General features: G+C 33.0%; 3 protein-coding genes across 5 annotated transcripts; all 3 read right to left on the reverse strand.

The window, feature by feature from the left end:
- Positions 1-36: 36 nt before the first annotated feature.
- LOC123209292 lies at positions 37-3,465 on the reverse strand. Its single transcript, XM_044627270.1, has 5 exons — positions 3,041-3,465; positions 2,851-2,935; positions 1,280-2,056; positions 897-1,157; positions 37-405 (listed from the first exon to the last, which is right to left on the reverse strand). Exons 1-5 carry the CDS (start codon positions 3,441-3,443, stop codon positions 246-248), a joined length of 1,686 nt encoding a protein of 561 aa, XP_044483205.1. The 5' UTR covers positions 3,444-3,465; the 3' UTR covers positions 37-245.
- Positions 3,466-6,970: 3,505 nt separating this feature from the next.
- On the reverse strand, positions 6,971-10,071 carry LOC123226762 (mitogen-activated protein kinase 7). Its single transcript, XM_044651292.1, has 3 exons — positions 9,613-10,071; positions 8,954-9,380; positions 6,971-7,887 (listed from the first exon to the last, which is right to left on the reverse strand). The coding sequence occupies exons 2-3, from the start codon at positions 9,374-9,376 to the stop codon at positions 7,204-7,206; spliced, it is 1,107 nt and encodes a 368-aa protein (XP_044507227.1). The 5' UTR covers positions 9,377-9,380; positions 9,613-10,071; the 3' UTR covers positions 6,971-7,203.
- Positions 10,072-15,817: 5,746 nt separating this feature from the next.
- On the reverse strand, positions 15,818-19,574 carry LOC123212784 (phosphatidylinositol/phosphatidylcholine transfer protein SFH12-like). Of its 3 annotated transcripts, none has more exons than XM_044631986.1 (15): positions 19,362-19,574; positions 19,144-19,233; positions 18,802-19,048; positions 18,593-18,692; positions 18,233-18,499; positions 18,065-18,142; positions 17,876-17,977; positions 17,743-17,792; positions 17,560-17,659; positions 17,362-17,454; positions 17,037-17,105; positions 16,738-16,858; positions 16,260-16,630; positions 16,089-16,169; positions 15,818-15,995 (listed from the first exon to the last, which is right to left on the reverse strand). In XM_044631986.1, the coding sequence occupies exons 2-15, from the start codon at positions 19,175-19,177 to the stop codon at positions 15,981-15,983; spliced, it is 1,728 nt and encodes a 575-aa protein (XP_044487921.1). In that variant the 5' UTR covers positions 19,178-19,233; positions 19,362-19,574; the 3' UTR covers positions 15,818-15,980. The 3 variants fall into 3 exon arrangements, with proteins under 3 accessions (XP_044487921.1, XP_044487914.1, XP_044487926.1); XM_044631979.1 differs by having other exon boundaries at positions 19,144-19,288; XM_044631991.1 differs by having other exon boundaries at positions 17,374-17,454; positions 19,144-19,288; positions 19,362-19,573.
- Positions 19,575-23,411: the final 3,837 nt, after the last annotated feature.

The following is a 23,411-nucleotide window of genomic DNA, read 5'->3' on the forward strand; positions in this document are numbered from 1 at the left end:
TCATTATTCTCATTTTTTTATATACAAGATGGAGGGTGAGAAAAAAAAAATCACTAGATTTATAATTTTTTCTACACCTCTTAAACTGGTTCAGCCTGTCCGATATCATCACAAAAAATTGTAGTATCTACTATTCCCCAACCAGGGAAGAATACAATTTGCTTTACACTAAAAGCTTCAAATCCCATTCCCATTTATCAAACTGGGAGACCGTAGAGGGTCATAGCTAATCCAACAGATTATCATTACCTCAACATTGATGACAATGGTAGACCCTGTATGGAAGAACATGAAGGAGGAAGAACATCCTTTACAGACGCAAGAACTTCAATTAACTCCTCTATTTGGCGTCTGAACATGAAAACTTCTTCAGCTAGTTTCTTTGTTAGCCATTCTTCTAATATCCTGCACACAACTCAATTTCTTAGCTTGAACTTCATTAATAGAAAAGCAGACGAATACTAAAAGAAATAATAATAGAGGCATGTTTTTGTTTGCCCATCTAACAAAGATGAGTCTTTATCATGCTTTCACTGTTCCAAAGATAAACAAAATATTGAACAATATTACTATAATTGTCACAATGATTGAATTCAGCAAATATGTAACCAGCATTAACCTTTACAAGTAAATTCCAAGCAGAACTTGAATTTCGAAGAATAGACATGATAATTATCAGATAAATACACTAGTAAAGTTTATTGACAGACTTATTTACAATTGTAAATAGAAAGTGTCAAATGCTCTGGTATCTAAGAGGGGTCATTATATAAATGCAATCTGTACCCCAGATGGAGAGAGGAAGATCACTTTGCTAATCAATTCCAGAGAACAAAGAATTCAGTTCAATTACTAGAAAAATATGAAGTTCACACAATAAGGCAATGAAAACTAACCTCGATTGAAATTCAGAATTACTGGTGCAATCAGAAAACAGAACCTTAATAATTGGGTGCAGATCTAACTTGAGCACTGGTTCCATTGAGCAGTCCTCGCCCAAACAATAACCAGTACAGTACCACGAACTGGGATTTATGAGAACAATTTGTAGCCAGGTGGATTTGGTGTTAAAATCCCTTACGACTGTCCGAAATGATAATTCGTCTTGAGCACTTTCAAGAAGCTGATTTGTGAACATTCTTTCCAAGGTATAATTCCTGTTGACGTAGAGAAAGATCATTTACATGCCAGAAACAAAAAGAAAAACTTTTATTCTTCCTTATTTGTTCACATACGAGATCACAGGCATCAGTCACTATGTAAATCAACGATTGCTTACCGAAACATGTCACCTGATCCACTGACTGGCAAACAAGTGGAAAGGTAACACTTGAAGAGTCGAACACCATCATCTATAGGAGCATCACCACTACTACAAGGGTAGGCTCCAAGAAGAGATGAACACTGCGGACATAGAAACTCAAGCCAGTTAATATTCTTTGAGAGATTGTAAGATTTAGCCATGAAAATATTTCCGAGAAAGCCATTGAGAAAAGATCTCTGATCTGCCATTAGTTCAGGCACAGTAGGTCCGCAATTTTTGGGAATTTCACATGTATTAACACAACATCCAGGTGAACAAGTGTCAGATAAATCAGATGCTGGTAATGTACCAAATAGGCTGTTTCCATTAGTTTCTCCCTCATTGACTTCACATTTAAGGTCTGTACTAACATTTCCATTCTTAAGAGACATGAGACTTAATTTTCCATTAAGGTCATGCATTTTATTGCTTTGACAATCGCAGCCCTCAAGTGTTGCTTGATTAAATTCAGAAGTTTGTGTTGATTCAATAGGACAATCTTCAACAGTACAATCCAGTACTGGCTGGTGCTTTGGGCCCTCATCACAATCAGAAAATTTAAATCCCTCAAGATCACCCTTGAAAAGGGTAATGGTTGTGTGTGTTAACAGGCACACATCTGTTACACATATGTAGGAATTTGCATAACTGGTTACCAACTTCTCACTTATCCCACCAAATGAACAACAGCAAGCTCCAAACCAGTTGTCAGCCACCTCTTGCCAGTTAACTGACGGCATTTCCACAAAATGTCTACATTTAAGGATAGAAATAGCAAAATGAAGAGGATATATTAATGTTGTTAAAAGCCAGAATTTAGCCTCTCTTTTGCCAACATTTAAGAAAAAGAAACCAAGTTTACTAAATTACATGATTACTGTCACATTCTGGTACTCAATCAGTAATAGTGGAGTTTCAACAAGATGAACAATATTAACATTACAGGACAATCTACACAGACAAATGATGACAAAAAACAGATCTTTAAGACACTTGTCTCCAGCTGGAAGAAAACGGGAGCAATATCTAAACACATGTTACTATGATACACTGAACTCCCTTAGTGATAATTTCTTGGATTATAAAAAAACACACTTTTTTAGTTGGAGAAGACATAATAATATTGATTGCATGATGCATGCAACAGCCAGATCTTTACCATGCCAAGAAAATTACTGAAATACATCTAAGAATTAATTTCATGATTAGTAATAACTCAACTAATCATGAGATTTCCACATATATATATATAAATACAAAACACTTTTTTCTAATAAATGCAGTACATGCAATCCGTAGTGAAAAATAAGGTAGTCGATCATACATAACACTGCAGCCCTGTAGAGAAGCGGAGGACCCTCGGAAGAACCATAAAAGCAGGTAGAGGTGGCACTACTATAGAAGTTCAATTTACACACATATAACTTTGAAATATTACTGTCGCTAAATTCACCATAACATGAAAAAAAAAAAACACATTGAAATCGATTGACCAGTAAAATGCAAGGCCTGTAAGTTGATGAAACTGAGGGTGAGTGAATTCTTACCTAATAGGTTTTCTAGTCAATCTAGTTGAGCAACTTCTGCAGTAAAAATGTACTCCCTCCTCCTTTGCTGACAGTGTTTTTAAATCTAAACCAAAAAATTTCGGCAGGCGAACAAAGAAATAACTTTGTAAACAAACAGAGAGGAATACAAAACATAAACAAAACACAGAAACTTGGAATTTTCACATACCAGAATCCATGACGAGTGGCGTGGGCATGCCAGATTCTGTAATTCGAGCATCTTCAGTTAAATTAAGTACAGAATCAATGCTGGAAACAATAGGGTGATCAACAGGAAGAAGCAGCAGGAGCTTGACTTCAATGTGATCACTCAATGCTCGGTAGCTAATCGGAGAGTCGCAGTCGATGAGAACTTTTGGTATGGGAACCAAAAGCGAGACTTGATTTTCCGTGTCTTTTTGACAAAACCAGGTAATGGAAACGTGAGATTGCGAGAGATTGAGGGTGACTTTGAGGTCTAGACAATGAACCGATGGATTTGTTTGGGAATCGAAGAGGAATAATCTGAGAGTTGGAGAGTGAGATTGGGCTTCCCATGTGAACCGCCATTTCCTAGGGTTCATGATTGCCATTTTTTTGGGTTCCGCTGTGTGTGTTACCCGCTCAAATCAAAACGATTAAGCACTCTTTTAATTTACAAAAATATCCCTCTAGCTTTGGGCCTGGACTGAAAGCATATGGAGTAAAACCTACCAAAAGCTATTTGAGCCCAGTAGATAATTTTGAACTTCTTCATAATTTCCATATAAATTTGCCTTAAAAAAAAAGCTACCAAAGTTACATATTATTACATGTTAAGTATAACAAACTGCATGAAGGCAAAGATACAGTTTCATGAAATTGGTTTGATAAAGGAATCTGGTAAGCTATTTGACTATTTTCAATATAAACTTTGATGAAACAACAATTTTTCAGTTGTTATTCACTTTTATTAGTCAATTTGTTCTATGGAAAGATAAGAAAATTATTTTGTATTAATATTTCTATTTTCTTTCGCTATTTTGTTCTTTTCATTTTCTCTTTTTCTCTTATTTTTTTTCTTTCCTCCCTTGTTTCTATTTTCACTTCCCTCATTCTTGGTCCCTTATTGTCATATGTTTCTCTTTTAAATCTAACTTTAATTAATAACTTAAAAGTTAGATATAGCTTCTGATAATACCAAAATCTCTCTTGTTATCATAGATAATTGTGTTTCATCTCTCTTTTTTTATCATATCTCAATTATTTGAGTTTTATAATTATAATGTTTGTATCTTGTCTTACTCTTTTTGTCATGATCATATCTCTTTCATCTTTATCGATGACAATCTCTCTCTTACTCTTAGCCAATTTGATCTTTTTTTTTTTTAATCAATGATTGAAAATATTTTTAAAGATCAAATCATAAAATGTTAAATTCATTAGAGTTTTGATATTTTGTAAAAATTTAAGTGATAAATTTTTGAATAGATAAAAATATATTATTAATTTGATATTTATATTAATGTTAAAGATAATTTTATAATTTCAACAAAAAAGGCACAACAACTATTTTTTAAAATACCAAACGGAACCTGAAAGATTGTTACTTTATCCAAGTTTGGGTGGGAAATAGTCTTTTAGCCCATGTGGAGGTTAATAGTGTCAGATGATCAAGGCATGGTGGGTTGATCAATGATGCTAAGAGAAGTGGACAGGTCTCCAAAGCAGCCCTCAATCAACATCTGATTATCAAGATCTTCAAAATGAGGGGCACGATCAAAACTTTGGGTGGTGGTTGGGCTGATAAACTCTTCATTTTTTATGCCGATAAGAAAGTTGACTGCGTTGGTTAGCTCAGCCACTAGAGCCCTGAGAATCTTGTTTTCATGCTGAGCATCCAAGTGAAGTTGAGTAAAGAAGTTGATATCGTTGAGAAACTGCCTTTTTTCGTGCTTCAGACGGTACAGCTGAGCCATTAGATGATCCAGTTCCTTCTGTTTTCGCATACGGGGACGGCTTGCAGATTCCCCATTAGACATCATTCTCTGATATTTCTTGTACTCTCTAACGACTTCCTGATTATCCATCATTTTCTTCTGCTTTCGCTTACGGCATTGGCGGGTACATTCCTCATTGGACAGCTTTCTTGTTCTGGAATTTACATGGACTGACTGTTCTTCGGAGCTTGAGATTTTCAGCTTTCTGAGGGCTGCAGTTACAGAAGAAATTCCTGTAGAAACAACCATAATATGCTGATAAACAAGGATAGTTACTGTATCAACAACAACACAACAATTGGACACAAGTGATTGGTAAAAAGAGGACTTATATATACTGAAACAAAATGAGACGCACTGATGTAATTTATATGCAATGTAGCACTGTACACAATTGGAATAATGAAGTGAAGTGGCAATTTGGTGCTTTGGTTTCAGAATTTGCTATCTTCGTTGTTCAAGTATAATGTTATGGTTTGGAATAGTAAGTAGTAAGACAACTAAAGTTAGAGATCAAGCATATGGATCTGTAGAGTCTAAAGAGTATCTTCTTTTTTCATGTTTCTGACTGTATAACTTCTATATTTGGATTGAAAAAGGAAAATGTGCCCACAACCTTGAGTCTCATAAGATGAGCTTGTTGGGACAAAAATGAACTCATAAACTTAATGCCATATAATTTGAAGTGACCCCTCACAGATTGATGGCTTGTAGTCTGACACTCACGTTTCAAGATTTTCAATGTGTCTGACTCTGTATTTTTTTTGTCAAATTTAAACCTTAAAAATATTTTACTTGAAGATTCTGAGATCAATAAAAAGATGAACTGTTGATGGTTTGTTCAGTGCTGATGGAGGATGAAAGATGGTGAATGCAGATGAGTTTGTGGGCAGACGTGGCCCATTCAACCTGGACGTTATCGCAAAATGAAGATGGTGTGGTGCATTGTACAAGGAAAAAAAAATTTGGGTTTTGCCGTAATCTTGATAATGACCATGTAGATTTTTCTTATCTCCAATTTCTGTCGAATCTTTTCTGCGATTGCCTTTTGTTTTCCAAGTCAGTTTTGGCCTCCTAATAAACTATGTCAGCATCAACTGATCCACATCTAAAGCCTAGGGAAAAGAAAATAAACAACCCCCTCTTGTGACACCTTTTGGGTTCTCACGGCTTTACTTGGGTCTACAAAGGTGATGGATGCATTTAAAAATGATGTTATGATTCATGATTTAAACAAAGATTGAACTTATTTTTATAAACGAATCAAGTTTAAACTGATTTGAATATTTGAATTTAAACTTTACTTTAATTAAGTCCAACGTCAAATTATATTAATTTAAACTTAAACTCAATTTTACAAATCGAATTGAGCTTGTTAATCTTATGTTAACCTTTCTATATTTGATTTATTTTCAAGCTGGCCTTTGGTTCATATTAAATCCAATCCTAGTTAGAGCCCCCCAATGCTAGAGTAGTAACATTGGACTTTCTATATTTTAGACAAAGACTTTTGGTTTGATGTCAGACTTAGGGGTCGTTTGATTTTAAGATTTAAAAATTACCTTAATAATTTATTTTTTATTATTTTGTTTGATTTGTCAGTAATAAAATATTACGATAATTTTTTATTACCAACGCTGACATGACAAATAATATAAATGGTAATCTGATTATAAATTTCATCTTAAGTATTAAAAAATTATCAAGATAATTTTGATTTTTTAAAATTATATTATTATTTATTAATTTTTTTAGACAAAAATAAATTTATATTTAATTAATATAACAAATAATATAAAAATATTTAAAATAATTACATTCAAGGACATTTAAATAAAATAATTTATTAGTATTCTTTTATTACTTTTATCTAAACACAATAATTATTTATACCTATCAAATTTCATCAAACATTATAATCATTGATACTCATTAATCTTTTAAACAATCTATTTTCAAGATAATCTTTCTATTTTAATAATAAAATATTACCCAAACTAAACACCTTTTTAGAGTTCGAGGTATGTGGTCATTCTGTGTGGTTCACCGATTGTCGCTGATTTCTTGAAACTTCACCTAATAAACACACTGATTCAATTGATTCAGAGAATAGGCTGAAATCTTTTTTCTAGAGGTATAAAGATCTCAAACACACATCATAACAATCCGATATTTTTAAACTACAGCAGTAGCATCTTACATGTTTACAAAATTCAAGAAGCATGTCCTTCGAAAGGAACTCAAACTAATAAAAGAGTTGCTAAACTAAAATCTTAGCAGAATTACTTCAACAACACAGTTACACTATAATTCTTCTGATATATATTAATTAATAAAGAAGCAACATAACCGTAGGATTCCACAAGGGCATTGCCTATGCATTGACTAATGCAGCTTCAGGATGGTAATGAAGCATCTCATTCCACATCATCTCCCTAATCACTTGTTCCCCACCATTCTCATCAATGTCAAGATTGATTGGGACTTGGGCTGGTGGGTTACAACGGGGATCATAGAGCCCTGACATGTAAGGGTGTTGGAGTGCTTCTGTGACTGTAATTCTCTTTGATGGTTCAAAAATAAGCATTTTTTGCAACAAGTCTAATGCTAAAGAGTCAGCCTGGGGATAAATTTGGGAAAAGTGTGTACCCTTGGAGTAGGCGAGTGACTTAATGAACCTCCTAGCTTTTGGATTGTCAATGAATTCAAGATCAGCGTCTAGTTGGCTTCCAAGGACATTGATTATTAGTTTTAGCTGGTTAAGGCACTCAGTTCCAGGGAAAATAGGTTTCCTACCAAGAATTTCAGCAAAGATGCATCCTACAGACCAAACGTCAATTGAGGTTCCATAATTGTCACAGCAGAGTAGTAGCTCAGGAGCACGGTACCAGCGTGTGACAACATACTCAGTCATGAACTGTTCATTGCCTCTGCTGGTTCGTGCCAGTCCAAAATCACAAATCTTCAGGTCACAGTTAGCATTGACAAGGAGGTTCCCAGGCTTCAAGTCACGGTGAAGGATGTTTGCTGAGTGAAGATACTTCAGTCCTCGTAGCAACTAAAACATCAAATAGAATTGGTTACCAAAATTAATAAAAGAAAAAAAGAAAGAAAAGAAACAGCTCAATCTCTGGATAACACCGTGCTTTCAGAAGCGTAAAACCACATAAAGAAGGCTTTTATAGAAAATTTATAAGTTTTGTTGCCGAGAACACGGTCATGGGATTCTTGGACCTGGTAGGTAGTCCTAATAACCATCAAGTATTCAACCATACAATGTTTTCCTAGATAAAAAGCTCATCTTTAAAAGTAATAACAGGCGACAAAGGGAAACATATCACTAGCAAGGATAGCAATATAAGTGAATCAAAATCCCTAAATGGTGGAGTAGAAATAGATTTTACAATGGCAATAGGACTGAACAGGGACTTTCAGCTATGCATACATAAATCGGTCCAGAATGCTCCCTTACTATCAGAGTCCTGAGGTAGTAAGAATTCATGGATTGATTTATACATTATAGCCCAGATCATCCAGAGGACTGAAAATGTTCAACCCCTTTCAGCAAAATTACATATAAGAAGGGCTTAGGTGAGCATCAAAGAAATCAATGCCCATTAAACTTTTTTTTTTTTTCAAAAAAAGCTACAAATAGATGATAAGCAAAACAACCAATCAGCATTAAATTTACAAGCAAATCCATTTGGAGATACATGTAGTTTCAGTATAAGTTGGTAGTAAGGAAAAAAGTACCAAACATAACAATCATTACAAGGACAAGTGTAAGTTAGTAATTTCACCTGCTTCAGTGCCCCTTTTATATTCAGAAGCAATATCACAGTACCACTTACTATTCTCCATTAAATGAAGTCAAATCATGAGCCATCTGCTCCATTTCTACTCTTATTCTAATGTTCATATAAACAGATAGTCTATATTTATATTGCAGCAAGCAAATATCATTCCGTAAATGAAGGATTCAAATATCTAACTGTTAAGCTGATGCCTGACCAAGAATAACTTTTAATCCCAGATAAGAATGCAGATTATAAAAGAGTGTGATCATATAACAGTTCAAATCCAAGAAAATATCTCAGCATAGAAATAAAGAGACAATTTGATACCTGAAAGAGAAAATATTTGCAATGGTCATTGGACAGTGGTTGTGGGGATTTGATAATCTGATGCAAGTCTGTATCCATGAGCTCATAAACCAAATAAACATCCTTGAAACTCAACCTATGAGTTGGCATCATAATATCCTTTAAAGCAATCACGTTTTCATGCTGAATATGTCTAAGTAGCTTTAACTCTCTCAAAGTTCTCAGGGCATCAATTCGATTCTCAAATACATTATTGATCTTTTTGATAGCAACCTTCTCATTTGTTTCTCTATTGATAGAAGAACACACAACTCCGTATGCTCCTCTACCGATGGGTTTGATTGGTACATACTTTGTGTCAATTTCAAACAACGTTTGCCACATTGAGTAGTAATGCTTCCCTCTATGTCTGACCCCATTTGGAGGCTCAACTAGTGTTGCCATTTCCCTGCAAATCACCATAATTTACCATAATTTACTCTACTTTCTAGCAATTGTGGTTATGCTTAACTAAGATGAGCTCGATTAAACATATAAAACACAAATCAGTTCGAATTAACTTACCGTTATCACTGAAAGCTATCAAATTTGAATCTTAAGCGCAGACATTAAATGAATTTTAAGCTAAAAAGAGATATTTATAAAGTTCTAAAAAGGAAGGCTTTAGAATCGATACTTACTTGCAGCTTATAGTTGTTTGCTTGGATCCTTGGCGATGGTTTATTCTCTTTGCCTTTTGAAAGTATAAAACTAGAATTTTAGCTCACACACAACAGATTCCTCAACTTTGGCCGCTATTTCCCTCTTAACTCTCGAAAAGTTGCTCCAATTGTCCCTACTTGAAGCTACGTATCGCCCAAACAGTTCACCGAATTAAAGAGGAAGAAGAAGTCATCTCCAAATTCCTTCACATTGGATCTGATCTGATCTGATCTGATCTATCAGGCTTAAACAGTTGGATTCACAGGTGAAATAGAGCGAAAATCTACAAGAAGACGACGTGAAGCCAACACGGCAAATTTGGATACGCAGGCGATAGCTACGTGTTTCTTTGGTTTCTAGCAAATATGTATGTGGCTTCTCCACGCCATCGGCCCGACTTTAGCTCCGCTCACTCTTCGTGTTTTTCCCATATTGTCCTCGCCAATTTAGTATGAAAAAAGGGGGAAAAAGATATTTAGAAAAATGTTGGGCCGGTCCGGTCCGGTCTTGAATTGGTAAAACGTGGCAGACGTGCTTTCATTCGTATGAAGGCAAATTAGCCTTTGCTTTCCCTTCAATCCATTCATCTCCTTCTTATGCAAACACTCCCGCATCAAAGCAAACATTGCTGGGAATCTCTGCTCCCCGTTACAACCGTTGGCTTCCATGGCTTAGAAATATCACATTTCAATGTTTCTGTTTTCGCGTTTCCATTTTCATGTCACTCGAATAATTTTACAAGTCTATATTTAATATGCTTCTGTGTAGAGGGAAGTGAATTTTATTAAAAAATAATGATCAATCATGTACAAGGATAATATTTCTATATTGTCTCTTGATTTTGAAGTCATTTGATATTCAGCTGGTCACCGGTGAAGCGCCCACTGATGAACTCAAATTCCCCATATAATAATTGTTTAATCCTTGTATACATGCATGAAATTTTTGGGTTGGCAAAGATGAGAGCTGCCCATTTCTGAATGACAAAGGCAGCGGAGATTATATTAAAATTATGTGTATAAATAATATTATATTATCATATAATTTAGTATTATTTTATTTTTAATTTTTAACTATCTAATCACATAATAATATATTATTACTTATGCATAAGAGTTATATACATAATAGTACTCTAGAAATTAATATTTGTAGGATAAAAATAATCTTATTTTTAATTAATATAATAAGTAATATAAAAATATTTTACAATAATTATATCTAAAGATATTTAAGTAAAATAATATATTAATATATTTTTATTTTTTTAATTAAATATAATAATTATTTATATCAACATATTTTTATCAAGTATAATAATAATAATTTATATATAATAATTTATTTTTAAGATAATTTTTTAATTTTAATAATAAAAATTATCTAAACTAAATTCTCACTAAACATATTAAATATTTAAGCAGTATAGTGCATACAACAAAAGGCGTCAATAGACCATGCCGGAAACGCTTTGAATAAAGTAGGCCATGCTAGAGTCTCGTGGGAAGACTTGCGGACCGGCACAAAATGGCCTGCAAAATTAAAAAAATAAATATTTATATTTAGCAGACATACCGACAAATAAAAACACGATTTGTTGCGCCTGTAGGCTTTAAGATTTGGTACGTTGACAAACCGGCCAAGGCCCACTGAGCCTTGTCGTTTTCGGCCCAACACAGCAAAATCCAGCTCACTGCCCCACTACACACATGGATTCCAATGGGGAACCTTTTGTATCACGGAAGATGGATAATCAAATTAAGCGACATAAATGTCCGCCAGATGGATCAACAGTGGTAGTGCCGTGATTGTGAATTCATTAGCTATTCCATCGCTTTTAGTGGTCTGTAGCCGAACTCAGAAGAACCAAATTGGTCAACACTTTCCAGTTACGAAATTAATAATTAGGTAGATGATGCTGTGGGCAGCCTGGAGGCCCCGATTTGTCGGTCAGTCATCAGTAGCCCATGAACATCCCGCGTTATATTTGGTAGATCTTCAATAAATGTCTCTCTTCTTTTAAAAGATCTGTTGATCATGCTCAATCCATATACAGGGAAAGAACAAAATAGGCTGCGGTACTCAATTTCTTGCCACAGCTCGTTCTTTATGATGGGTGCTAGTTAAAAGGAAGTAAAAACAAGACACTTTTTGGCAAATTATTAGCCAAATTATGAATGTTCGTCTTAGTAAGAGACTCTTTTGTTGATCTTATTTTATTTTTTTACTTTTATTGTTTTTTCTAGTTTAATTTTATCTTATAGTTTCATTTCGTGGTACACAGAATCTTTACAGATGGAGCAACCACTTCAAATTATACATTGCTTTAAAGTTGAGTTTTTTTTTTTTTTTTATAACACAATTTAAAATTAAATTAGATAATGGTAGGATTAATACAAAAATAACCGAACTACTTAAATATTAAAATAAATATTATTTTAATAGAATTTGTTAAAAATAATTATAAAAATGATGAAAGATAATATCAATAATAGTTATACTTTTTATAAATTATATATAATTGTATAGTTGTAATTATTTATATTATTTTTTATTTTTATTTCAATATTTAATTTTATTTTTCAATAATAAGAATGTGATTTAATTAATAACATTATTTATATGTTTTAAAGATTTTGGTAAGCAGTTTTTAGAATATTTATAAATAAGGTGAAATATTATATTATATAGTTTATTAATAATATATTAGAGTAATTTTGTGAAAAAATTTAAAATACTAAAAATATTTAAGAAAATAAAAATAATTAATAATTTTGAATCAATATATATTGTACTCGGCCAATTTAAATATTAAAAAATTATATTAGAGTTAAAAATTTTTCAAAACACAAATTTAAATTCATATTTTCTTTATTTCCATTAGGGCTGGATTCGAGCCGAGCCGAGCTCGGCTCGCAGACAGCTCGAGCTCGGCTCGGTTTATATATGGGTGGCTCGAGTTTGGCTCGAGCTCGACTTGAGTTTAGTTCGTTTTCGGTTCGGCTCGAATCGGTTCAATTCGGTTCGTTTTTCATTATCAAAACGACATCGTTTTTAATATATATTGATCAAAACGACGTCGTTTTGTATAAAAAAATTTTAAAAAAAATCTACCGAGCCAATCCGAGCTCAATTCGAGTTTGATCGAGCCGAGCTCTGCTCGGCTCGTTTTGGGCTCAAACCGAGCTGAGCCGAGCTCGAGCTGACTCGGTTCGAGTCCAGCCCTAATTTCCATTCAGGTAACTTCGATTGTTCACCAATGATATATCACTTCAATTGCCATTTCTATTGGACGAAACAAATTCTCTCTGGACACTAGACTATAGCATTGCAAAAAGCCTTTAAGATCGACATCCCAAGAAAACAATCTAAATTCATCTTGACCGTTAAAACGAGGATCAAGGATAACAGAAAAGCAAAACTACACAAAGATCATCTTAACCTAAAAGAAAGGCAAGCTAGCAAGATGACTAAGCTAAGCTAACGAGAAAAAGAGATCGACCAAAACCGAAAGCAAAATGCACTATAGGACTAGAGCTGTTAACTTTTAATATGATTTATTAATCTAAGGCAGTACAATATAATTAAAAAAAATAGATTAGAGTTAAGTTTTTAGACATAAAATTTATTTTAAATTAATTGCGATACAACTCAAAATTAAATTGAATAGTATTAAGATTTATACGAAAATAATCTGATACTATCCGAATGTTTTGTAGAATTTTTTTTTAATATAATTTGTTATAAATAAATTATAAAAATGTTGAAAAACAATATTAACAACGATTGAAATCCTTACATGGAGTTGTATTTTTATATAGTTGTAATTAATTATATTATTTTTTATTTTATTGTTGAATAGTAAAAATGTGATGTGATTAGTTAGATTATTGACGTATTTTAAAGTTCTTAGTATATAATTTTTAGACAATTTGTAAATAAGATAAAATATTATATTGTATATTTTGTTAATAATAAGTTGAAGTAATTTAGTGAAAAAATTAAAATAATAAAAATATTTTGAAAAGTGAAAATAATAGATAATTTCGGATTAATTTGAGTCAACTCAAATATTTAAAGGTTAAGTTAAGACTAAAAAATTTTGATATGATTTTATTTTGGTAAAGTTAGAATTAAAAGTTTTTGATATAAAATCTAAACATATACGATATGAATATGATCTGATGATACAAACTATCAAATCTATATAAAATAATTCCCTAGGTTATGAGCAAAAAGAAAATAATTTAAAACCAGATTTTCTTGAAAATTTATGGAAGTTCTTAGAATGAGAAAATTCAAGAGGAGCCGTACAATCTAAGATTACAAAACCAATTCCAACGAGACAAAACCTATTAGAGATATGCCCCATAATACAATCCTCTTCTGACATAATATTATTATAATATTTATAGAATTATTATAATAATTATTTTATGATATAACATTATTTTAATATGATATTATTTTGATTTATTGGAAATTGACCATATCCCATATTTGATATTATTTTTATTTATATTTATTAGATATTGACCTGATTTAATTATAAAAAAAAGGGACAATTATGCTATTTCTCTTTGGACATTTGTGTTGATCATACATACAACCTTCTTTCATTTTAGTTAGTATCTAATTTTTTTTTTTTTTTTTTGTTTTTGTTTTTTATATACTCAAAATTTCCTATATTTTTGTAAATAAGTTCTTCTTTATTTCGCAGCTTAGTACTGCATCTTGTTAGTATGTTTTTCTTTTGAAGTTTTTTAATAGCTGGTTTACCTTTTTATACAAATTGTTGAATGTGTTTTTGGTCTAAGGATTGAAGGGATTTCAATTTCAGAGAGTTGAAGGGATTTCAACGTAAAAAATTTAAAAGGATCTCAAATTATATTGTAAGTGAGACTCTCAAGAGAGTTTAAGATTTAATTAAGTTTGATTATTTGAGCTAAATTACTTCTTGTACTTAACGTTTAGTTGAACTTAGTAGTGAATTTGAATACTAATTAGATTACATCTCTTGGATGTAAATTATGTTTATAGTTAAACCACATAAAATTTTTATTAAATTCGTTTATACGTTGATCGTGCACATGCATTATGTTTACGACCAACTGTGTTAGGTTTGATCGCAAAAGGTGATGAGCCATCGCAGATGGTTTGGTGAATCTATAAGATAGATTCCTAAAGCAGCTGCCAATTAATTGTTGACCCATCGATCTAGGGAATGTCAAATCTTAAATTAAAAGATAATTATGTAGTCTGCAGATCTTCTTCTTCTGCATCAGCTCCAACAATAAGTTAAATCCATATTTCTCTTTGTTGGAAACCAGGTTGCCCAGTAAAGTTCCAAGAACTCATGACCGGAACTTTACCTCTACTCTTTAAGTAAATCTGCTTCCATCATAGAATGCATATGGTGATAAATAAGGTTTTATCTAAGAAGAACAAAACTACCCTTTCCGTGTGTGTGCGTGTATGTGACATCCCTAGATGAATCCTATATCAACAAAACACGCATATGCATGTAGTATACATCGCTTAAGAATAAGAAAATTAAACTAATTAAATAACCTATGCATTTTGGGTTGTGGAACCTAATTTCAAAACTATGATAGATTGTGTATTCAAAGTGAATAATATTTTAACAATGAACTAGACTATTGGATCAGGGTGGTAATAGAGTACAGATAATGAATTGTATGTTTAAAGTGAACAATATCTTGACAATGAGTCAAATTCTAGTATTATTTTCTAGCTTTTATTCATTAAAAAGTAGATGGAATTGTGTACATGATCAAGAGATGCTAAGAGAAGATGCCATAGGAGTTAGTATTCTCTTAACAGCAACTGGATTTATGTATGTCTTTTATTTTTATATTTCTAACACTAGATATAAATGTAAACTAAAGTTTGCCCCTATTATCCCTCATATTTTATTAGTTAAATGGCAGCATGGAGACAATTAGACCCTAATTATCAAAGTATCAGGGAGACACCTGGGAGCTTCTGTTTATGAGCACTTTTGAGCTTAAGCTTTAATTTGCGGCCTTTTATCTTTCAATAAATTTCATCGAGTCAAAGTAGTTTCACTGTACTGTATTGAAACCATCAACCATAATTGCCTCTATCCAATTTTTTGTCAACATTAGCTATAAGTAAAGGCATATAAACAAAATGTCAAAATTAATTGTGAAAGCCAAATTTTATTGAAAATATATGAGTGAAAAGAATAGCTTTACATCCGAAACTTTTCAATTCTATTTTACAAATCGAGCATCAAACTAGTGCATTAGGGTGGCCTTGGAAAGGAAAACACCACGCTGCTCCAGTTTCCTGATAATCTCTCTCAATTCCAGTTGAACTGCATTGCAAGTTAAACAATTATAATAAGAATGATAAAGATCCAAATTTGATTGAGCAAAATTATTTAAGCAAGGTTGATTAGATTACATACCAACTTCTTCTTCTTCTTCTTCTTTTTCTTCTCTAAATAAGCTCGTAGTTCCTCCTGTTGAGCTCGTGTTTCCTCCAAAGACTGGACAGACAAGTGCAATCAATGGTTATCTAGAAATTAATTTATGTTATGAATTTAACAAGTTTATAAAGAGTTGACAACTATATATACCTTCCTGGTTGCCATTAGCTCCTGCTCCAACACATCAACCCTACTTAATGCAGCATTCAACATTTCCTCCTTCGCAGCCAACATGGCTGCAGGTTTCGTGCTCATAATCTTTACAGTGTCTTCCAATGCAGCCATGCGTTTCATCATAGCCACATAATCTGCACCATATATACTAGGTGTTTTTGTCTTCGTATCATCAACACAGTAGCCAGGATTTGAATAGATAGTGGCATCAGTGAGCTTTTTAGGCAAATTGCGTGTCACTCTGAGCACTGCGGCAATGCCCATAACAAGAGCCATCATTCCACTGAAAATTGAAGAGTTATTCTCTTCAGTAGCCTTGTGAGCAACATGCATATTCGGACAGTCCCCTGCGGCAAGCCATATAAAATACAATTTACAAAATTCTTCGGTGCCACTAGAATCTAAACCACCCTAATTTAGATTGAAGAAATATGTATGCAGCTCAACAAATTACCTTTCTTAAAGGAAAATATTTCATTCTCAATTCTTTTCTGCCGAGCTGCATCAGGTTTATCAACCATTGGAACTAATTGCTCGACATTGAAAGATTTCTGAAAACTTTGCCTATTTCCAGCCTGCGGGGTTTAGTTTCCAGAGAAAAATAAAACAAAATAAGTAGCAGAAATGAAGCTAGCGGAGTTGAATAATCATCTAGTTGACATAATTTAATACTAATTAAACAAGCTGCCAATACATGAATATCAAAGTTTTAGCTGCTTATTACATTGCATAAAGAAAAACTTGCACAATTACCTCTTCTTGAACTGAAGAAAGCCGTTGATGATGGTCCTTTGGTGTATCTTGATTGCCAGAGTCATTTCTCTGGGCAAATTGGATAGAAATTAAGATGATCAGCTCAAAAATCGCAAGAGGTTTTTAAAGCTATATAAAAAACAGAAAGGCTTCATGATTTCGTGTGTTTATGCTATCATTTTCAGACTTGTTTTTCATTTGACAAGTTCATTAACAAAGAGGGTGAAAAAAACAAATTTTGTATTATCTATGAAAAATCAGATTCTAAAATAATTAAATTAGCTCTTTAAAATTTATATATGATAGATAGAAGAACAAGTGAAACCTTGGAGTATACCATGTCGTCCTCAGAAATTTTCTCATCAGTCGTTCGAGGTTCAGAATTCTTTGTACATTTATGGTCACCATTTTGAACCATCTGCATTACATGGATCAATTAAGTTAAGAAAATGAATTAACTGGTAGAACAAATATCAGGTTTGCTAAAAAAGAAAACATTAAAAGGGTAATTTAGTAGAGTCACCTTCATAATCTCTGGGTCCTTCCATGGGCCCTTATCAGAACGCATGCAGCCTCCTTGATCAGCACAAGTACAAGTGCCTCCTAAGAACTCTGGCAATTCACTGTTTGCCAAACCACAAAAAAATGAAAAAACAATAACAACAACAGCAACAACAGTTGAAATTAAGTGGAATTATAAACTTGCCTAGCATCAATTATTTCCAGCAACTTGCTCTGATACTTGTTACCAAGAACCTGGGCAATAATAACTTGTTTTAGTTATTATATTCCTTTTACAAACATTAGATTCTTACTTGAAAAATTATGAGTATTCTTACATTTATCTTTGCTGTGGTCTTAGGATCAAGGAAGGACTTAATTGTGTTCCATAACATTCTAAATCCTGAGCCAGCATTTATGATATACATACGACACAAGGTCTGAAAAGAAGCCAACAACATTTACATAATGTTAAATGTTGCAGATTCAACAGAAAGAGATAAACTAACATTGAGATATGTCAGAACCTCTGGATAATTGTCACCATCAATCTTTTGAAGGGCAGTTATAAGTTCCCTTGCAGCTTTGTTAAAATTTTTAAGGCCCTATAACATTAAATATAAAATCAATTAGCATTTATCGTTTGGAGTGACTGAACAGATGGGATGATTAATAAATGAATGATTCTGACGTACCACTCCTTGCACATCTAAAATGGTTGTGCTTTGATCGATGTGCTTCTTTGCGGCAATTGAGCAAGCAGCAAACTTAACATGGAATGTTCTTTCAAACTCTCGTACATGGTATTTCACATAACGTTCCATTGTGGTGATCTGCATGAGCTTATTGTGGTCTACTTGTCCTAGTCTCTCAATATACACTGGTCGTCCTTCCTTATCTACACCGTGGTGCCCATGAGGATAACATTGCAAGACTTCATTTAGTTCATTAAATTCAAAGTCCTTGAACGAAAAAACAAAGTTCCATAGGATGAATCAGGTCCAAAAATTATAGATTAAAAAAATAAACTTACATAATATTTCTTCAATTAATACCTGTGTAATTGTGTCAGCACCAAATTCCCTTCTCCATTTAAGCATATCAGACCACATTTGTTTTGTTTTCTCAATATCAAATTTCCTGGCCTTCAAGAATCTGTAGAATCCAAAAGAAAGCTTAGAGCTGTGATATGTGACATATTAAGATTATGATTGCAAATTGCAAATTGCAAATTTTAATTATGCTATGTTATAGTGATGGCAACCTGAGCATGATGTGATAATCATCGTGTTTTGAGGGCAACAATTCCTCCAATATAAGGCGTTGACGAAGTGCGTCGACGGCCTTTGCTTCTTCGGCGTCGTGCACATCCTCAATCTCAACCGACGCGACTTTACTACTTCGCTTTCCCTTTTTCAGAGAAATCCTGAACTTGTTTGAAGCGTTAATTGCTACCTTCTTTAACGAACCCATCCTCCTGGGCTTCTTTTCATCCTCAAAGATTTCAGCTTCTGATACAATTACAATCACAAACCCAAATGCTTCAAAATACGATGTTGAATTAAAATGACCGACGAGATTCATGAGAATGAGATGATATATGTACCTTGCTGGGGAGATAAAGGTCCAGCTGTGGCCATTATAACGCTCGTTCAAATTTAAGGCACGGTTGGTGATGCAGCCAACGGCAGAAAACCTACGCACTCATATCACCATGCCAGAAGATAAATAAATTATTTGCACCAAATGACCTGGGCATATGTTAATATCAGAAACCAAATACGAAAGAAATAGAGAGAAAAAAGAAAGTGGTACAGAAATTACCCTCTGCCGAGCTGTGAAGAAACCGGGGAGGGAGATTTAGGGTATTAAACACCGAATGACGCTCACCTCTCTCAACTCAGCATCCGTAGAATTTGGCGGTGAGTTTATTGAGTGATGTTGTTTAGTTAGTTTTTTGGTTGGCAACGTAAAAATTTGACTGGGTTATTTTTAACTTTTCTCCGCCTATTTCTATGGCCGAGACGCAAGGCTTCTCCGTCAAAATCTTAGACACAGACCAACTTCTTTTCCCTCCAAAATTTATGGGCTTAGCCAAGGGTAAATTAGAATTTTCACTTCTCAAATAGTACCTAACAACCCGAAGCCAAATCCCAAATGTTTGCCCGTAAAAGTATTTCACATAATGGAAATTTCAGAAATCTCAAAAGCTACGTGGTTACTAGTTTTTGTTTTTCCCTAAATTGTGAGAAAAAAGGGTTACATATGAACATCTCAAATTTGACATCCGAGGCCATCGTCATCACTTGGAGATTTTGACTACTTTCTTTCATCAGTAGGATCAACAATATATAGCACCAATTACCATTAGATGATCCCGGGGAGCATGAGCTGTATAATGAATGAGCTCTTTCTGGTGTTAAAACAAGTGGAAAATTTATGGATCAAGTGAGACACAGAATTTATCACATCTATTCAATTTAACAGTTATAGACCTGGATTAGGTATTGACCCAAGGGATGGGTCTAGGTCAATGGATAGTTTAATTAGTTCACTAGTGGTTCAATTGAATTATTATTTATTATTTTTTTTGGTAATTAAGTTTGTATATTAAAAGAAAAACCAACAAGACTTCAACGGATGATCCGAATAACAAGTTTACCTACTTAATCATTAAATACAAAATATAAATTACATTTAATTAAAATTTAATTTGGTCTAGTGGTACATGTACATGGGTAAGGTGCTAAATTGAAGTCTTAATTACGATATTTTAGGTGATTCAACTATGTCTGGGTCAAAGTCAACTAATCATAGAATCATAAATTGGTCTTACTCAAATCAAGTAAAGACACAAGTTCTGGTTGAACAAGTTGAACTGGTTGCTCCAATTAAGGTTTCAAAACCATGGTTCAATTTGATGTTTGCAAAGCTTTAAAAAATTTTCTTACAAGTTAGAGAACTTTATTCTTTTAAACAATTTTACCTAATCAAATAAGGGAACATGTTAACATTTGATTGCTTGAGTGAATGATTTGTCTAATTTCCCAATATTGACAAGAGGTAAGAGATCTTATAAAACCACTTAAATCAAATCTAAACATTATAAAAAGTCGCAAACAAGATTATTTCTCTCCTGCTAGCTGTTGCCACCCTTGCATTGTCGCTAACTAACCTCTTAACTTTCCAGAACTATATGACTAGGTCTTACCACTATTGTTGTATTTTCAACTTCAAGCATAACTTATAAACATTGTCGCTCTTACTCACTAGCAATTTAATCTGAATTCATCAAATCTCACTTAAATCTATTGCTTCTCACCAAATCGAGTTTTATTTTGGTTGGATCTTATCGTTTTACCAATTCTAAGATGTCTTGTCACCTACACAAACCTCAAGTATGTCTAAATCTATCGACTCTACCTAAATTAACACAAGAAGTAACTTATCTACTTGCTTTATATATGATAACTCATATTTTTGCCCTCTATTTGTGTACATATTATCACCTACACGTACACCTCTCTAAATTTAGAAATAAAGAAGAAATTATTGCATAGAAAATTTCATACATACAATTTAAAGGAAATATATCATCTGAAATACATCAATAAGTCACTCCAATAACTAATAGTTAATCATCTTTCACACCTAATGATTCATGTTGCCATCTTTCACTCTTGATGATGATCCTTGTTGAATCAATTTAAGCTTTGATTTGTGAATAGTTTCTTTCTTCTTGATGTTGATAAATTCAAAAGGCCATTGAGTATAATATCAGGGTTATCATGCCTTATCAGTTGCTCGGCCACTTCAGTTGGGGTTGCTTGTGTTGTTTCCCTTAATTTGTTAATCTCACTAAACAAAACATGATCTTCAATTCCAAGATAATTACTAGCGAGTACCCTAAACTAATGTGGCCTCATATATGTCATGTTTATATGAAGGTCCATATGTCCAGGGTATAACAACATTGTGTCGAGCATCTTTGGGCTGTTTGTAGTGAAGATGATTATCCTTTGGTCTCCAAGGCAACAACAAAGTCCATCAATGAAATTTAACAAACCAGATAGAGTTACCTACACAAAAAACATAATCATAATCTGCTAAAAAATGTCCTAATGTAGAATAACATTAATCATATCAGTTTACGTATAATCAATTAAGATAAGTCTGTTATACTCTACATATTTGGTTGGACGGTAAAATGTGAACCTTTAAGTTATTAGATCTTTGATGGGAGAAATAATTTTTCTTATAAATTGATTAGGTTCCCACTTCGAAACCCCATCCTTATAACTTTTGCCATTAAAAGTTGTAATACCCTCAGGTATGTTTTAGGGGTATTTATGTTTTTTGACCCTGTTTTGAGATATTTCCCATTTTAAATATATATATTCACATGTATGTGTGTGTGTGTGTGTGTGTGTGTGTATAGAAATACAAAAAAAAAAAAGAAAAAGAGATAAAGAGAAATAGATAAAGATGTATATAAAGAGGAAAGAAAAGACAAAACAAAGAAACTTCAAGATTTTTTCCTCATCTTTCCGTCCATCCCAACAACCACCATTCTCCATGCTAATTGCTTTTGTTTTGTGAAGATAAAGGAAGAACTTGAGAGGATTTTGGAAGACAAAATAAGAAAAGAAAACAAAGAAGCACTTTGGAAGCTTGGTAACCAAAAGATCTCTTTCTTTTTCCCTTTTTCTATGTTTATATATATTGGATGCATGTTATATGAATATGTTAGTATGTTTTGGTGTTGATTTAAGGTGATTTTGGTGAGAAAGGAAACAAAACAAAGAGGAGTGAGCCAACTTGCAAAGATTGACTTAAAATAAAGTAAGGGGTATCATCCTTGATATGTTGCATGTTTTAGGCTTTTGATTCCTTGGAACTATGTTATAAATGATGATTTTGAAGTTGAGAAATATTGTTTTCCTATTTGGGGTGTCTATATGTGTGATTTTGTTCATGGCAGAAAGTTACATAATATTTACAGTTTTACCACTGATTTCGTCTCACGTTTTGGGTACCTTATCTGATGAATCATTAGTGCTATTATAGCTTGTTGGAAAGATATTTGAATCCTATTTCCAATGATATATAGCTTGTATGAATTAAAGATCATTTGGATTGATAAATATTATATAAACTACAATGATTGTTTTACCAAATAAACAGAGGAGACAGTTTTTGCCACTGATTTCATCTCACGTTTTGACTATCTTATATAATGATTTATAAGTATTATTATATCTTGTTGGAAAGCTCTTTGAATTCTCTTTTCAGTGATATATAGCTTGTATGAATTGGGGATAATTTGGATTGTTAAATATTGTATGAACCACAAGGACTATTTTACCAAATAAACAGAAGAGGAAGTTTTTGCCACTAACTTCATCTCACATTTTGACTATCTTATCTAATGAATTATAAGGGCTATTATAGCTTTTTGAAAATCTCTTTGAATCCTGTTTTCAACGATATATAGCTTGTATGAATTAGAAATCATTTGGACTATGAAATTGTATGAAAAAAAAGGCTACCCTATCAAATGAATAGGGTTGTGAACAATATTTCACAGTTTTGAAAAAGAAAAGAAAGAAAAGAAAGGAAAGGAAAGGAAAGAAATGAGAGAAAAAGAAAAGCAAAAAAAGGAATTTAAGGCTCAAGATTCAGGGGTCGTCCTAAGAGTATAATCGGTGAGTTATGAATAGATTTAGATGGAAGCAAAATTAGAAAGATATAAGGCCCGCATGCATGCTATGAACTATGAGGGGGCACTTTATATTACATCGCCTGTAATAGGGTACGTCTGTAGTAGGATAAACCCTTAATAGGGTCCACTCGTAGTAGAGTCCACTCGTAGTA

This window comes from Mangifera indica, chromosome 1 (genome assembly GCF_011075055.1).
Source record: "Mangifera indica cultivar Alphonso chromosome 1, CATAS_Mindica_2.1, whole genome shotgun sequence".
Taxonomy (NCBI): Eukaryota; Viridiplantae; Streptophyta; class Magnoliopsida; order Sapindales; family Anacardiaceae; genus Mangifera; species Mangifera indica.